Source organism: Haliotis asinina, chromosome 7 (assembly GCF_037392515.1).
Source record: "Haliotis asinina isolate JCU_RB_2024 chromosome 7, JCU_Hal_asi_v2, whole genome shotgun sequence".
Classification (NCBI taxonomy): Eukaryota; Metazoa; Mollusca; class Gastropoda; order Lepetellida; family Haliotidae; genus Haliotis; species Haliotis asinina.
The window spans coordinates 1,649,360-1,667,508 of NC_090286.1; the positions used below are offsets into that span (position 1 = coordinate 1,649,360).

General features: G+C 40.3%; 1 protein-coding gene across 1 annotated transcript in view; it reads left to right on the top strand.

Annotated features, from left to right (window-relative positions):
* Positions 1-4,857: 4,857 nt before the first annotated feature.
* LOC137291162 (uncharacterized) overlaps positions 4,858-18,149 on the top strand; it is a 118,978-nt gene continuing 105,686 nt past the window's right edge. The window contains exons 1-7 of the mRNA XM_067822452.1: positions 4,858-4,919; positions 6,931-7,058; positions 7,952-8,149; positions 10,444-10,668; positions 11,106-11,240; positions 14,073-14,216; positions 16,366-16,515. Coding sequence (XP_067678553.1) covers positions 4,858-4,919; positions 6,931-7,058; positions 7,952-8,149; positions 10,444-10,668; positions 11,106-11,240; positions 14,073-14,216; positions 16,366-16,515 — 1,042 coding nt within the window. The remainder of the gene's footprint in view (positions 4,920-6,930; positions 7,059-7,951; positions 8,150-10,443; positions 10,669-11,105; positions 11,241-14,072; positions 14,217-16,365; positions 16,516-18,149) is intronic.

The window sequence follows — 18,149 nt, forward strand, 5'->3', positions numbered from 1 at the left end:
AGGTGCTTTAAATGCCAGAAATTTGGTCATGGGATAAATTCTTGCTCCAACCGTATTGCTTGTGCTCATTGTTGGGGAGCAATCTCATGTTACAGAAGACTGTACAAATACCTTTAAAAATGTGTCAATTAATCAGGAAAGCATTCCTCCTCATCAAAAGATTGTCCGATATGGAAGAGGGAAATGGAAGTAAATAAAATAAAACATTATCAAAATATCAGCTATGCTGAAGCTAAGAAGCTTGTTCTCTCTGTTTACCCAAATGACTCTTATGCTTCTGTTAGTAAAAGGCCACCCACGACCACACTCTCAGTTGAATGTCAGACAGAGCTGACATGGATAAAATCTACTTCTCCTGAACCCATCACTAATCAAGAATTATTACTACGAGGAGATTCTGCTACTCAACAGACCTATGCCTTTGTCACAGGATTCTTTGTCCAAAGACTCAGCTAGATAATAGATAGTCCTCTGGTCGAAATGTTCATTCCAAATCCAAATCAAATTCGTGTCAGTCAAAAGCTGTACCTGGAAATCAAGTCACACAAACTGTGAAAGGAAATCAAAAACTTACTAGAATCAACCAAAGCGATAGAGTCGCTAAGGGTTCAAAAGATGAGATTCAGCTTTTTAATAAGTTTGGGTCAGTCGAAGATATGGACACGTCTGAACTTATCCATCACCGGACAGGGAATTTATCGCCTTCTAGATCAAGGCGTGGTAGATCACCAGTAAATACACCAAAGTGATGAATCATTCACCAAATATAGTACAGTGGAATTGCAGAGGGGTAAGGACCAATTTTAATGAATTGCAGCTATTGGTCCAAGATTTTGCACCACGAGCAATATGTCTGCAGGAAATGCATCTGAAACAAACAGATCTTTTCAAGTTACGTCAATATGATGCGTATCATTATTTTTCACCTCCGGGTGGCAGAGCCGCTGGGGGATCGTCAATACTTGTCAAACAAGACGTTATTCATAGCCCTGTAACTCTTACAACTAATCTCCAAGCCGTTGCAGTGCGACTTACTCTTCACGTTGCACTTACATTATGCTCTTTGTATATTCCGTCTTCTTCAGCACTCCAACTATCTGATCTACAATCTCTCTATGATCGACTTCCGAAACCGTGCCTTATAATGGGTGATTTGAATGGCCACAACCCACTCTGGGGTAGTACAAATACTAACAGTAAAGGCAAAATACTGGAAGATTTTATATCCAATAATGAACTCTGTATATACAATGATGACTCAAATGCATATCTGCATCCTGCAACCGGCACCTACTCTTCTCTGGATTTGTCTCTTGCAGACTCTAATCTACTTCATGAATTTGATTGGACAGTCCACAATGACCTCTGTGGAAGTGACCACTTTCCAACTATTTTATCAGAAATTTCCCCATCTGAAGCTCCATCTTACACAAGGTGGAATTTTTCTAAGGCAAATTGGTCCTTATTTAAATCATTTTGCTCATCTAAACTCCAACCTTTATGTTTCAGTCAAATACGTGATAAAATTCAGCGTTTTTCTGACGTTTTAAATGAGATAGCTGCAGTGTGTATACCACAATCCTCTACAAATCCACAAGTACGGAAGCTGTGGTTTAATACAGACTGTAAACAGGCTAAAAAAGCGAGGAAAAGAGCAGAGAGTTATTTTCGAAATCATCCAACTGTCCATAACGTCAATACGTTTAAAGTACTAAATGCGAAGGCACGTCGTACGTTCAAACAAAACAAACAGCAGTCCTGGAGGAAGTATGTCTCCAGGATTAATTCACGCACACCAGTGTCCAAGGTATGGAGCATGGTTCAAAGAATAAAAGGCAAAGGTTCGAAATCTGCTGTTCACCATCTTAAAGATGGTGATGGTTTGATTACTGACACATCTCAAATTGCCAATAAACTTGGCAAAACGCTTGCCAAAAATTCTTCATCAGAAAATTATGTTCCTGAATTTCAGAGATACCAGAAGTTACAGGAAAAGAAAAACATTAATTTTGAATCAAATAATGGTGAAGATTACAATGAAGTGTTTTCCTTACATGAGCTACATACAGCTCTTGAGCAAGCTCATGACACAGCAGCGGGTGATGATAATATCCATTACCGGCTACTGAAACACTTACCTGAACCATGCCTATTGACACTTTTAGACAGCAGAAATAAGTGTTTGTACTTTTATTTCCATTACATGCCACAATGATCATTGTATTCCTGGTCCTGGATTTTTTTTACTTTCTGGAGCAAAGCTAATTTCCATCCATTATATTCAACGCTCAATGTATTTATAATCGGTATGTAAAACCCAGAGACAAATTGTATACATGCGTTGCCTGTTTTATATCGAAAGTATTACCCTTTCAAACCATCTTCAAACCATAGGCAAAGATAAGATAAAATTAAGTTACTACTGTGTCAGAATTGACATTGATGTATTTCGGAATGAGAAATATCTCATCTGTGGATATCGTATGTTACTGCTCTACCATGAACTGAGTACCCACGTAACGTAACTGTGATTGATCAGTCACACTCCGTGTATAATCAGACACGTTGAGCAGATAGCCCAGTTATATGTTTTTAACGGCAGTGAGCCATTTTCGTGTCTTCGATTACACGGCGGACACAAAACTGTTTATAGCCACCGACTGTAGACCAACTTACGCCAGTATGTGGAATGTCAACTATACGTCTATCTCAACACAACAAATGCCCAACCACAAGATTTCAAGAGCCCAGAAGACACGAAAACGTCACAGTGATGAAACAAGTGTTTCCTTTCATGAGAGTGGTTCTTACGACAGGATAACACAAATAAATGTCAGAGTATGTTATCAAAGAATAAACATGTGTTTCTGCAAAGTCACGTTAGTGGTGGCAGTTACATACGTTTCTGATATGTCGGACCAGACCACCCTGGGAAACAATCTGACGAACAGCCGAACGTAGGGTCACACTTCGCGAGATCACAGTTACATGTGTAGCCACAGTTGTACCCGTATGTACCATCAGGGCAGCTAGCTGTAAAACAACTACATGTATTACATCAGAGGTAGTGACATTGGTAGGCGTATGTACCATCAGGGCAGCTAGCTGTAAAACAACTACGTGTATTACATCAGAGACAATGACACTGGTAGCCGTATGTACCATCAGGACAGTTGTCTGTAAAACAAGTTTTACATCAGACATACACAGTGACATTGGTAGTTATACGTACCATCAGGACAGTTTATATATGTAGTCATTTCTTGACAGTATTAAGGATTATGCTTAAACTTGGAGATTAATAATATTCTTTCCTCTACGGATTTTATGGAGGGTTTCCGGAAGAGGGCTCAGGTTTTAAGAATGTATGAAACAGTATAACTTGAAGAAAGAAAGTTTCCGTCAGAAAACTACTTTTTACACATTTTATCCTTCTGTCCATTTGAAAATTCACCAAGTGTAATGAATTCGTCCTCAGGATTTGTCTGTCATATTGTCTATCGCTAACAGCAAGACCTGTCAAGCCAAAATGCACTCATTCGGCTGTATGGTGGAGGTCTGTAAATCCATAACTGCCTTGACAACATCACCGTATCATCCTGAACCATTTCTGTAATACGACATCCCAGACTTACATGAGCATATTCACATTTTATGACATTTGGGTCACTGTCTTCAACAACATATAATGTAAGATGTCCATCGTATTTCTTCTGTGATTTAGCTGCTTCCCCCGAGGTATATATCCTTCATGTAAAGTGCTATCATAAAGTTGTTATTAAAAATAGCAACAGAACCTTCGTCGGATTAATCATTCTCATATAAAGAGGCAAAACGAACATGGCAGTTTAGAAGTTGCCAAGTACAATATTGAACACGCTTTATATGGATAGCAACTTCTTCTATTTCGTGAGTTCGACGTTTCGATACAGATTCGTGTACCGTTGTCAACCAGGATGTAACAAACAGCATAATTAACATAACTGCCTTGACAATAAGCTGATGAAGGCAGTGAGTTGACAACGGAAAGGCCTGGAAGTTGAAACCTAATGTCGGTAACATAAACAAAGGAATTACCATAATACATATAAAGCATAAATACAGATAAACCCTGTATTTACTGTAACGTGCCATTTAAAGTGCATTTTGTACTTTGTCCTATACCCATATTAATTTGTAAAATTGTATCGGGTATATGTGTAATGTATATGTTATAATGATAAAATATCGGTAATAAACAATACATGTCGCGTACAGGTATGTTTTGTTTGTAGTATTCTAAACACCGTAAATAATGCAGTTTTTAGAAAAAAATTACCACAGTTGCCATGATTTACCAGCGACAAAGGCGTTGTATATTTTCATTGTAAGAATCCAATGTACTAATTCGACTGCATCCAGCTATAACACAGACAACGGTTAACGAATATTGATGATTTCATGTGTTCAGCCCGTGAAGGTCCGGGTTAGAATACTGGCTTTCAGTAACCTATGTTTGTCGTAAGAGGCGACTAATGGAATAGGGTGGTCAGTCTCGCTAGCTTTGTTGACACATCTCATCGGTTCCCACTTGCGTACATAGATGTTCGTGCTGTTGATCACAGGATTGTCTGGTTCAGACTCGATTACTTACAGACCGCCGCCATATAGCTGGAAATTTGCTGATCGCAGTGTAAAACTAACCTCACCCATTCACTCACTCATCGAAACACTTCCGTGACTGACCTAGGTTAGATAGAGTGATAATGTAATGCACTTCCTCGTTGAGGCAGATATTTGCTGGTGGGGTGTTATCTAGAAGTTTTGCTCTTATCGCAATTCACTTTCTTGTAGTGCTGTGGTTATATTGGGGACACAATGGAGACGTACCTTGCGACTGCTGTTTTGTTTGTGATCTTTCTTGGACATTGTTCATGTAAGTTTATGCCTTTTAATCCCTGTCGAGATATTCGTTATATATAGCTACACGTTATAGTATAATATTATACGTGGTTTGGTGTTGTTTTACCAACAGGTAACCAAATGTATATACAACCAATACCTGCAGGAGTTTCCCAATTCGTTATAGTTCTGTAAACTTGTGTAGGTTTAAGACATGTGTCTGTCTACAACATTATGACAACGTAAACATATTTGTCTTGTCGAATATCGGAAAGCTGACGATGTTTTGATTTTGTTAGATTGAATATTTGTTTGTTTGGTGTTCGCCATGTTAGTCGGCGAATGGAAATAGTGCATTACTGCGAGCCATTTATAACTGCGCATGGAAAATCAGAGATGATGATATTGGGTGCTTATTAAGGTCGCCTTTGCCGTTTAGCATTTCGGTAGACCCACCCCGCCTCCTGATGCAGGGGAGAAGGTTGCTGTGATACTCAAACTAGTACATACACTTTGTGACCCCAAACTTATAAGTCCTCAAATACATCTAGCGGGATCAAGATAAAGGCTGGCATAATGTAACGGTCGTTGTTAGTGAACAAATATCAGATCAATAGTGACTGGGTAAATTTATGGGAAGGTGTGTTTGTTTAAGGATGTCAAGCTTACTTCAAAAGGAAATCTAACTTAGGTCACATTGCATTACTATGCACCCCACTTGACGAACACTATTGGATTGATTAACTGCTTGTCTAGATGGCCTGCAATATTGAAGAGATTACAAGTTGTCCAGTCAAGAAACTGTACAGCATCTGTGCATTTACATCATGGCGGAAAGTATCAGCAAAAGACATACAGGTTCAATTTCTAATACACGACCATCCAGAAATGTGTTCGTGTTTCTCCACATAAGATCAAATGTGCCTAATATCCCTGGTTAGACAAGACTGACGCTCATGCTGTTAATCTCTGGATTCTCGGGTAGGGACGCAATTATTTACAGACCTCCACCATACAGCCGAAATATTGATGAGTGCATTTTGGCTTAACACGTCTTACTGTCGGCGATAGACAATATGACAGACAAATCCTGATGACGAATTCATTACACTTGGTGAATTTTCAAATGGACAGAAGGATAAAATGTGTAAAAAGTAGTTTTCTGACGGAAACTTTCTTTCTTCAAGTTATACTGTTTCATACATTCTTAAAACCTGAGCCCTCTTCTGAAAACCCTCCATAAAAATCCGTAGAGGAAAGAATATTATTAATCTCCAAGTTTAAGCATAATCCTTAATACTGTCAAGAAAGGACTACATATATAAAGAAGAATATTTGAGACAGCAGAATTAATATCATGTTGGTTCTTAAACATTACCAGGGCTTGTTTGAATTGTAAATATCGCTGGCTGTGAGAGTTCAGTTGTGTCCAGGAGCCATCCCACATTACAAAACTTCAATCTTTAATCCAAGAAACGTGACATAGTGTAGCACATGTACAGCTAACTCCTAGAAAATGGGACCTCCTCCAGATACTGACAAAGAGAAAAGTTGTACAAGGACATCACACACACAGCTTCATGAATCCTACGAACAATACCTAGTCTGGAAGGTTTGCATGGGAAGTGTTGCGGTTTAATGTCCCAAACACAAAACCATGTTTCTGAATAGTATGACATTGGTTCCTCTTATTTTGTAGACAGTACATTTTGTTATAAATGCTGACTTCCACGGTGAAACCCAATTTCCAAAGTACTACATACCAGAATTAGGTTCTTACTGTTCTGTCAGTTTGATAACACAATTGTTCATATGAGCACACTGCTCACAAGAACCAAGAGGGCTTAATATACATACACAGTGCGGCAGAATCACTCTCTCTGATTTAATACGTCTGTTACTGACAACTGTCCTGATGGTACGTATAACTACCAATGTCACTGTGTATGTCTGATGTAAAACTTGTTTTACAGACAACTGTCCTGATGGTACATACGGCTACCAGTGTCATTGTCTCTGATGTAATACACGTAGTTGTTTTACAGCTAGCTGCCCTGATGGTACATACGGGTACAACTGTGGCTACACATGTAACTGTGATCTCGCGAAGTGTGACCCTACGTTCGGCTGTTCGTCAGATTGTTTCCCAGGGTGGTCTGGTCCCACATGTCAGAAACGTATGTAACTGCCACCACTAACGTGACTTTGCAGAAACACATGTTTATTCTTTGATAACATACTCTGACATTTATTTGTGTTATCCTGTCGTAAGAACCACTCTCATGAAAGGAAACACTTGTTTCATCACTGTGACGTTTTCGTGTCTTCTGGGCTCTTGAAATCTTGTGGTTGGGCATTTGTTGTGTTGAGATAGACGTATAGTTGACATTCCACATACTGGCGTAAGTTGGTCTACAGTCGGTGGCTATAAACAGTTTTGTGTCCGCCGTGTAATCGAAGACACGAAAATGGCTCACTGCCGTTAAAAATATATAACTGGGCTATCTGCTCAACGTGTCTGATTATACACGGAGTGTGACTGATCAATCACAGTTACGTTACGTGGGTACTCAGTTCATGGTAGAGCAGTAACATACGATATCCACAGATGAGATATTTCTCATTCCGAAATACATCAATGTCAATTCTGACACAGTAGTAACTTAATTTTATCTTATCTTTGCCTATGGTTTGAAGATGGTTTGAAATGGTGATACTTTCGATATAAAACAGGCAATGCATGCATATAATTTGTCTCTGGGTTTTACATACCGATTATAAATACATTGAGCGTTGAATATAATGGATGGAAATAAGCTTTGCTCCAGAAAGTAAAAAAATCCAGGACCAGGAATACAACGATCATTGTGGCATGTAATGGAAATAAAAGTACAAACACTTATTTCTGATGTAAAACAGTCAATACAGGCATGTATAACATATGTGTACCTTCTGGATTAAAGTCACAAAAGATTTATCAAGCGGAATGGTAAGGTGTCTAAATATTGAGCTGAGGATCTACGATACGCAACAGTTGAATTGTGTCGGAAGACGTATGTTGTTGATACAGATAACGTTGCGAGGGGGAAACCTACGTCATCCAGTGGAGACGGTGATTACCCATCATCCTTAGCCACAGACGGAATCACTGCTGCAATTAGTTACACTGTCTGTATAGAGACAAAGGGCAGCAATCCCAACTGGTGGCGAGTGGATCTCAGTGACACAGTGTTGATACGTGACGTCACCATCTACTTCAGAACTGACTGTAAGTATAGTGTCATTACTGATTGTCATTAGTTACACTGTCTGTGTAGAGACAAAAGGCAGCAATCCCAACTGGTGGCGTGTGGATCTCAGTGACACAGTGTTGATACGTGACGTCACCATCTACTTCAGAACTGACTGTAAGTATAGTGTCATTACTGATTGTCATTAGTTACACTGTCTGTATAGAGACAAAGGGCAACAATCCCAACTGGTGGCGTGTGGATCTCAGTGACACAGTGTTGATACGTGACGTCACCATCTACTTCAGAACTGACTGTAAGTATAGTGTCATTACTGACTGTCATTAGTTACACTGTCTGTATAGAGACAAATGTCAGCAATCCGAACTGGTGGCGAGTGGATCTCAGTGACACAGTGTTGATACGTGACGTCACCATCTACTTCAGAACTGACTGTAAGTATAGTGTCATTACTGATTGTCATTAGTTACACTGTCTGTATAGAGACAAAAGGCAGCAATCCCAACTGGTGGCGTGTGGATCTCAGTGACACAGTGTTGATACGTGACGTCACCATCTACTTCAGAACTGACTGTAAGTATAGTGTCATTACTGATTGTCATTAGTTACACTGTCTGTATAGAGACAAAGGGCAGCAATCCCAACTGGTGGCGTGTGGATCTCAGTGACACAGTGTTGATACGTGACGTCACCATCTACTTCAGAACTGACTGTAAGTATAGTGTCATTACTGACTGTCATTAGTTACACTGTCTGTATAGAGACAAAGGGCAGCAATCCCAACTGGTGGCGAGTGGATCTCAGTGACACAGTGTTGATACGTGACGTCACCATCTACTTCAGAACTGACTGTAAGTATAGTGTCATTACTAATTGTCATTAGTTACACTGTCTGTATAGAGACAAAGTGCAGCAATCCCAACTGGTGGCGTGTGGATCTCAGTGACACAGTGTTGATACGTGACGTCACCATCTACTTCAGAACTGACTGTAAGTATAGTGTCATTACTGATTGTCATTAGTTACACTGTCTGTATAGAGACAAAGTGCAGCAATCCCAACTGGTGGCGTGTGGATCTCAGTGACACAGTGTTGATACGTGACGCCACCATCTACTTCAGAACTGACTGTAAGTATAGTGTCATTACTGATTGCCATTAGTTACACTGCATAGAGACAAAAGGCAGTAATCCCAACTGGTGGCAAGTAAGGGAGTGGAAAATCTGACTTACATGAGTCACAAGGTTTGGATAGTAGTTTGACTTCTCCTCGATTCTAGTGTATCCGTTTCCGATTGAAGAATCACTCCCTAATGTCCACATAATGGGAAACGGTTTATTGTTATAGGGTAAATTCCATATAAACTATTGTTGGTACCATGTCTATAACTCGGATACAGGCATCATGGTGTTTAGAATCAATTAAACTTATCGGAAAGTAATGCCATATTGGCAAACACCCGAGAACAAGATATTGCTTTAATATATGTATATTTAGAAACTTGCATAACCTAATTAAGTAGCACTGATTAACAGTAAGTAACCAATCACAGTTTACTGTTTGCTCAAGTGATGATGGAATCAGTAATACGTATGGACATCCACACCTGGGACCATTTCTCAGTGTGAAAGATAGTTTGTGTTTCTGATATGGCTTGAGAATCTTCACTCACCCTTCAAATCTGGAGAGACAATCCAAGTAGGTGTAATAGAATTTTATTGCATGTAGTTTTTTATACATGCTTGGGTGTTCACTTCTAATAACAGGTTCATAATCACTGTAAGGTATCAGAACTGGCGTCACACAATTGTTGAGAGCGGTCTGTTGCAGCAGAATCGACCACTGTGTTACCAGTGATTCCAACATTGCTGGACAACGAACAAAAGACGATATCATATTGGCTAGTAGCAAGATCATTTTGCAATTCAAGTATAGTAGAGTCATTAATAGTGATTGGAATCAATGAAAAGATCGGCGGAAATGTCATTTGTAACAGCAGTCTTGCGATGTGAAGTTATGTGAACTGTTTCATTGTCGACTTGCGAATGGAAACTAACAGGTATCCCAGAAATCTATTCACTAAAAAGAAAGCATGAAAACTACAAATAACATACACATTTCAAATGTTTGAGATTAAGGCATCTGTTATGGCTAAACGACTTCCAAGTTAATTCACAGTATTTGTACAAAAATACACTGATTAGAGTCTGAGTTATCGTTCATCATGATCTGAATGTCACTAAGTTGATATGGTTGTTCCAAGCTGACATATATTAAACGGCACTATGCACTCATTATTCCTTATTTACAGATACGCCCAGAAGAAACGGCATCCAGGTGTACCTCACCAACACCACCATCACGCCCAGCGGCCTCCTCTGCTACACTGTGACAGCAAACACATCTGGCACTGACATCAACGACATATTGTCTGTCCCCTGTCACGGTAGAGGGCGCTACGTTCTCCTGTATACAACAACAGCTAATGAGAGGGGTAAACAACCGATACTGGACTTTTGTGAAGTGGAGGTGGATGGTAAGAAACACCGTTTACGTAAAAAGTAAATTAAAGTTTTAATGTGATGTTTTTAGCTATCAAGGATAGAGTGTGTAGTTTTCGATGAACTGCTTTGAAGCCAGTGGTGAACTGTCGGACTTATATTTATGCAGATATAATGAGAGCAACTGAAGGACATTTGTTCAATGTTGTCACCAGTCGTTAAGTGCAAATTTCACGGAGAAGAAAATAAGGCACTTATTTCTAGAATGGACTACATCAATACAGTATTTGTGCGAACACGTTTTCTAAATCTCGCACAAAAGAGAGAAAAGAGCAATACGTATGTCTAAAAAAACATCTTTGTTTTTGTTCATGATTAAATCGATGCAGATGTTATCTTGGGGTAGAGACTGAAATCACTACCCAGCTACCTCGATGACCTAGATAGTTATTTCTTGCGATCTTCTTGCCAGTGTGTGATCCTGGAACCTTTGGTGCTGACTGTGAGAACTACTGCCACTGTAAACACGGCGTCTGTAACTACACCACGGGGGTTTGTCCTCCAAGTGGATGTCTGGCAGGCTGGAAGGGAGCCAACTGCGATGTCAGTAAGTGAATAATGACCAACAGATGAATACATGCAGACTAGAGTGTCGCAGTGATGAAGATGTGAAAGGTGTGAACATGTGAACATGATGTAGGTTGGAGGGCAGGTACTATGAACATGTTGGGTATTTTTCTTTCATTATACACTCCAATATCAAATTCATAAAGCATTTCACTTTTTCGGCTTTTATTGATGACATTTAACATGCTGCATTCCCCGGACAATACGCAGCTTGCCGCATGCCCTCATGCTGAACAAAGTTTTGCTTCATTGAATAATATTTTACGTTTGATGTCTTTGATATTGATTCTCACGATGACGAGAAGATGTATGACTATTCCTGTTTATTTATCATGAGTCTTGGCGCAGAACCTATTTGTTAAGTAAATGTCAAATTGTATTTTGCTACTACCACACTTGTAAATAGTAATTTCTGTATGTGCCTCATGCCTTCATGCTGAACAAGTATTGATTAATTGATAAACACTGCTCTCGGTGATCCTATCACACAGTTTTCACTGTTATTTTACATTTCACGCCTAAAGAAAAAAATATTCAGTCTGGTTTCTGTGCTGCGGTGACAAGTTCTAGTTAAATCACATAATGATATAGAGAGTGATACGCTCCTGTGAGCATTCCTTGAGTTGACCATGTATCTGATAGTGTCAGCAACTACTATATACGTAAACTCTAGTCGTGGTTTCACTATGAACGACCTGATTGACATGTGGGCATTTAGAGAATTTTACTGTTTCATTGGATGGCTATCAACAAAGTTGGAATTTTCATACTTACATACTTTACTTACTTACCTAACTCGTTGACACTTCATTATAAAACCTGTGTGAGATCCGTGCTACCGGGTGGGAGGGATATCTACCGTTACCCCGAGATCCTTGTCTTTTCGCAGATACTCTGTGATCCATCCATCCGTCCATCCATCCAGTTAATATTTTACCTTTGATGTCTTTGATATTCATTCTTACGATGACGTGATGTGTGGCAGGAGGTAAGATGATACACCGTTGCAGGAGAAGAAGCTGATACACAATGGTAGGAAAAGAAACTGATATACATGCAAAGTGTAGGGAGAACCCATCACACATATCCACTTCAGCTGGCTTAGTTGTAAAGTAATGATTGATCTAGGGTTACACTGTTCCCATGGCCATGGCGTGGACGTGGCATAACGTCTGAATGTGCAGTCTGTGATTGCTGTGATTGCCACACGGCATTGACAGTACTAGTAAGAACCCTAGTAGGCTTTTCCACAACAAAATGTGACGGCACCTAAAAGACCGTAACAAAATCTTCTAGACTGCCCGTAGTGGGTTCGTTGAGGGATGGGAAGCACGTGTTTTTGCCGGTATCTTATGGTCCATTCAAATTTTGTCACATTCGATCATGTTTGTTTGTCATTTGTCCAAGCTGTTTGACCTTTAATTTCCTGTCCGTTTTGTCCCTGCTCTCACGACAAGCTGGTTTGTATGGTAGCCGGATGCGCCTCCTTCTATCATGTCGCGCATAGCAACGGCGAGATACGGCACGTCGCGTTCTCTGGCATTCCTAGTCTGCAGCTGATGCTGGCCTTCTTGCAGAAGACTGGATGTGTCCCCAGCAAACATACAAACACAAAATCTTGTAGGTTTATGCTTCTCTTGTCTCTGAGGATACAATGGCTGCTATTGCATGGAAAGTCTTACGTGCTTCAAAGCTGTCCACGTTTCATTCGAAGAAAGTCTTGTCAGACCGCGCCAACGTGACTTAAAAACATTGATCGTGAGTAACGTGATGGCGACAGAACGCGACAGCCCGGGAGGACGTAAGTTGACTAGGACCGAAACGTAGTGGACCTTGGACCTTCTGAGACCCAACAGCCCATTTTCCTCAACAGACCATCACATCGGCAAAATTTCAGTCATATCGTGACGAGAACATGTTTAACATTGAAATAGAACATGTGGATAATAGAAACCTCTCTTCATAGGAGAGTAGAATATCACAATTAGAATTAAAGCTAGCCTGGAAAGATAAAACTAACAGTACTATTTGGACAATACAATGTAAAAAACCGGCTAACTGAAGCTAGGTCACCATACTAGGGAGCTTGGGACTTACACCACCCCTGTTCACTGGCGATTGTAAGAAATGTTAGCAAATATGAACATAACAAGAATACTACGTTTCAAACTCCTGGTAAGTGTAAATTGACTTTGAAAGTTTTTGGACTTACGTACTGATGTTGGAGGTGACAAACAGCCAAATTCCCATTTTGGGGAAACGGGGCTGCCGTGACCACCAGAAACACAGAGAAACCTTAGCATAACAGGCCTTCTGGGGATTCTTGACAGAATGTGTCGACAGAGTTGAGTATGGCCCTGGCTGTGGAGGGACGTGTTCTGCCCGGAAGTGTAAGGAAGCAGGGAGCCCCTGTCCCCGGGATACAGGCCGATGTGATGAAGGATGTCAGTCTGGATGGAAAGGAGTGGACTGTATATTAGGTATGGAAGACTCTCTTTAATGTGCCGTGTCAAATTGCAGTGTCAGTCATGACAATGTTTGCAGATCCCATTTCTGAATCACTTATGTAATAACAACATTGAAAAACAATATCGATCTTGTGACTATGTGAAACATGTATTTAACGACTAAAGACAGTATGTTGAGATTTCTATAATTGACTATAAACTATAATTACATACACATGCATGCTATCTGTCTTATACCATTCACTCACCTGACGAAATAGTAAGGATATTCTTTATGCTGCTAATGGTGTATGATATACACACGAAATAACAAGGAATACAATGCAGTAATGTTCGTCATGTAGAATGTTCCAACACATACGGAGACGGGTGTAACAAGAGCTGCTCCAGTAGACATTGTGATACATCCTCCTCTGCATGTGACCACGTGACTGGAGCATGTGACCACGGCTGTAGTGCCGGCTGGAAGGATGTAGACTGTGCTACAGGTAGGAACCATGGGCTGTAGAGCTGGCTGGAAGGATGTAGACTGTGTTACAGGTAGGATGCATGGACTGTAGTGCCGGCTGGAAGGATGTAGACTGTGTTTATGTAGTAGCGGACGAGGTTCCAGTTGTATAAATAACACGGAACAGCCACTTGATGGTGAGCTGACAGCACGCACTTTATCAAGCAAAGCCAGGTTTTTCAGTCTTTCAGGTTTTCCAGCTCTGTAATAATATATAAATATACTATTATCATACATGAAATAAATTGATTGTACCAGCCATATCACATAATATCTTTGAATTATGCCTGAATAACATAGAAAGGGAACAGTCACTACAGTTAAACTGCAAAATATTATTTTCTTCAGAATAAACTGTATGAGCAGGCAGTTCATAACGCTGCCAATGTCCAATCAGGATATCCTATAAATTTTACAGAACTATGAACCATGAGGAAATATGACAATAAATCTATAAGACATAAGTTCATGGATTAGAAGTGAAACTATGACCTTAAAGGCCGTTCTAATATCTGCACATTTAAATATACTTACACACTAAATATGAATTTCAATAACACACCATAAATTGCTAAGTTAATTTGTTGGTTCAGCAGAGAAATATATCTTATCAATTTAATTCTTTAATTCTTATACAGCTATACACCGGCATATCTATATATACATAAATATGAGGACAAAACACAAACTGACCTTATATATATAAGCAGAGGTGAAGTTCTCACCCACTCGGTCCACAAAAAAGCCAAACTGTTTGCTGAGCAATGTATTGGACCTCTGACTTGTAACACTATTATCTAACCACTGTTTGATCAAGAAAGTTTAACTATGGGCAACATGACTTACCTAATGGAGAGATAGGGGAACAGGCAGACAATGCAGTGCGCTTGGCATTAGATTGAAGCTGGCTGTTGAGGAGTTAATACTTATGTAAGTGCTGGGTTGAACCTATTGTCAAAGTATTCTAACTATGCTACTTGTGTTATCTAGCTTGTACATGTACTTGATGAAAGAGAAACAAAATAGATTAAAACACGTTTCTAAAACATTTATACAGAAGTAATAAATTAATCTCGGCCACATTTACATGTAGGAAACATGGGCTATAGTGCCGGCTTGAAGGATGTAGACTGCTACAGGTAGGGACTATAGGCTGTAGTGCTGGCTTGAAGGATGTAGACTGTTACAGGTAGGGACTATAGGCTGTAGTGCTGGCTTGAAGGATATAGAATGTGGGACAGGTTGGAACCATGGGCTGTAGTGCCCACTGGAAAAATGTAGGCTGTGTTACAGGTAGGAAGCACGGGCTGTAGTGCCACCTGGAAGGATGTAGACTGCTACAGGTAGGGACTATAGGCTGTAGTGCTGGCTTGAAGGATGTAGACTGTTACAGGTAGGGACTATAGGCTGTAGTGCTGGCTTGAAGGATATAGAATGTGGGACAGGTTGGAACCATGGGCTGTAGTGCCCACTGGAAAAATGTAGGCTGTGTTACAGGTTGGAACCATGGGCTGAAGTGCCGGCTGGAAGGATGTAGACTGCTACAGGTAGGAACATGACATATACCTGTAACAACACAATCTGAGAAACACGTAAATCTTTGGCATTACAATTCAAATGTTCATAGTAAATGTACCTAACGGTTTGCCGTAGTAGACACATTTGGACATGTTCACAATCTCAGCCTTCCTTGAACAATTGACACAGTGATTAATATCCTCGCCTGTAATTAATTTTTGTCTGAATATTCCTCGTAAAGTGTGTAATGTATGGAATACGGGGTTGGGTGTCTCAAAAATTGCTGTACCCGGATGTGCCAGGGAGATACTAGCACATGTCCCCGGTGTACAGATGGATGTCAGGCAGGATGGAAGGGGGAAGACTGCACTACAGGTAAACCTAACATAAGGTGATCAGACTAGGATACCCTCGAACAGTCTATGTTGAAACACTTGGAAAGGTGGCATAGTGTTGTTAAACTTATTTCGAAATATTAGTTCCTTGAAGAGAATTAAAATAATATTTATTGGGTCGGACTGTACTAGAGATAAGAGATAACAGAACGCCTCATACTTTACCGAGACCACGTGGATTCGACGAAACACATACATTCCAACCATATTTTACAGAATGTATCCAAGGTGTTGAATATGAGGTTGGATGTGCCATGAACTGCAGTACCCGGATGTGCCAGGGAGACACGAGCACCTGTCCCCGGGAAACAGGACGGTGTACAGATGGATGTCAGGCAGGATGGAAGGGGAAGGACTGCACTACAGGTAAACCTGACATACAGTGAAGACAGACTAGGATACCCTCTATGAGGTATGTTTTTCGCTCTATACATGGATTCAAGAGGCATTACTTAAAGGGTTTTTTGTATTTATCAAGAAAACCTGGAAATACTCCTTTTACTCAACCGATTCACCTTTTGGTGAATGTATTTCTTAGCAGCATATATTTTGAAGCTATGGTACACAATGGGCATTAGAAATCAACAAGAAGGGGAGACTGTACTACAGGTAAGAGATATCAGAAAGTATCATACTGTACTGAGACCATGTGGATTCGACAAAACACATATTTTGCAACCATATTTTACAGAATGTATCCAAGGTGTGGAATATGGGGTTGCATGTGCCAAGAGGTGCCGTACCCGGATGTGCCGGGGAGATGGGAGCACCTGTCCCCGGGAATCAGGACGGTGTACAGATGGATGTCAGGCTGGGTGGAGAGGAGTGGACTGTACATCAGGTATGGAAGACTCTCTGTGTTGAGTATGTGACATTCTCGTACTGTATGGGTGATATACTGTAACGGTTTACTAAGAATAATTATGTATTTTTTGTCAGTATTGACGATTAACACAAATGAAATGCTTAACACTATATGTTAATGTACATTCTAAAGGCCTAGGAAGATTCTCTCAGCCTAGTAAAATTCTGATTCTGAGAATGTTGATTTTTTTAGAATAATTCTTTTCTCGTCTAAGTGGGCAACAGTTTACCTGAAGACTCAACGGGACGAATGTCTCCTCTGGCAGCAGGATTCATCGGAGCCTTTGCAATGCTGGTGTTGTTGGCTATTGTGATTGGTGCAGTATGTTTGTGGAGGAAAGGCGATTTCAGGTACGCTTCCATTCGCTTGGTAATGTACAAAACATCATCAATGAACCTTGCAAATGTGTTTTTCCAAACATGTAGAGAATTTATGAATTGTAATGATCATGTTCAATCTTGATATCTAAGTCCAGCATAATGGACTTCCTGCTCCTTTTTTATCACTTCGAAATCAGGATGACGAAGGCGCCACGGGATTCAAGCAGCCCGGAAACAAGACCCGCTCCACCTGCAGAAGTCCCAGCATATGATGTGTTGCCAGAAAATCACTATAGCAAGCTGGATAGGATTCACACAGAGCATTATGACACATTACAGCCTACAGGTGACTACCAGAACAGTGATGTCCGCATCTAGCTGGACAGGATCCACACAGAGCATTATGATACAGCTTACAGTCTGATTACCAGAACAGTGATGTCCACATCTAGCGGTATAAGATCCACGCAGAGCATTATGACACACTACAGTCAGGAGTATCCACTTTGTTCAGCTAAAACTGTTTGTACTTAACAGAGATCAAAATTTCCCAAATGTCTTGATTTGGAAAAGCATAAAGGTAATTTTGGTGCTGACTGTTCAGATTAGCCAGTGTTTCGATATCTCGAATGTCAGGCACGTGCACTTATTCTTTGTGTCACGCAAAAGAATGGCTCAATGTTTTGCTGTTTAGTTTTAGCAAGTCCATACCCACCTTTGCCCAATATTTTTCAAGTGAAAACGATTAAACCCCTTCCATTTCAAAAGAAACGTCTGAAGTCGACTGTACGGTTCTGCCTCACTGTATACCCCGT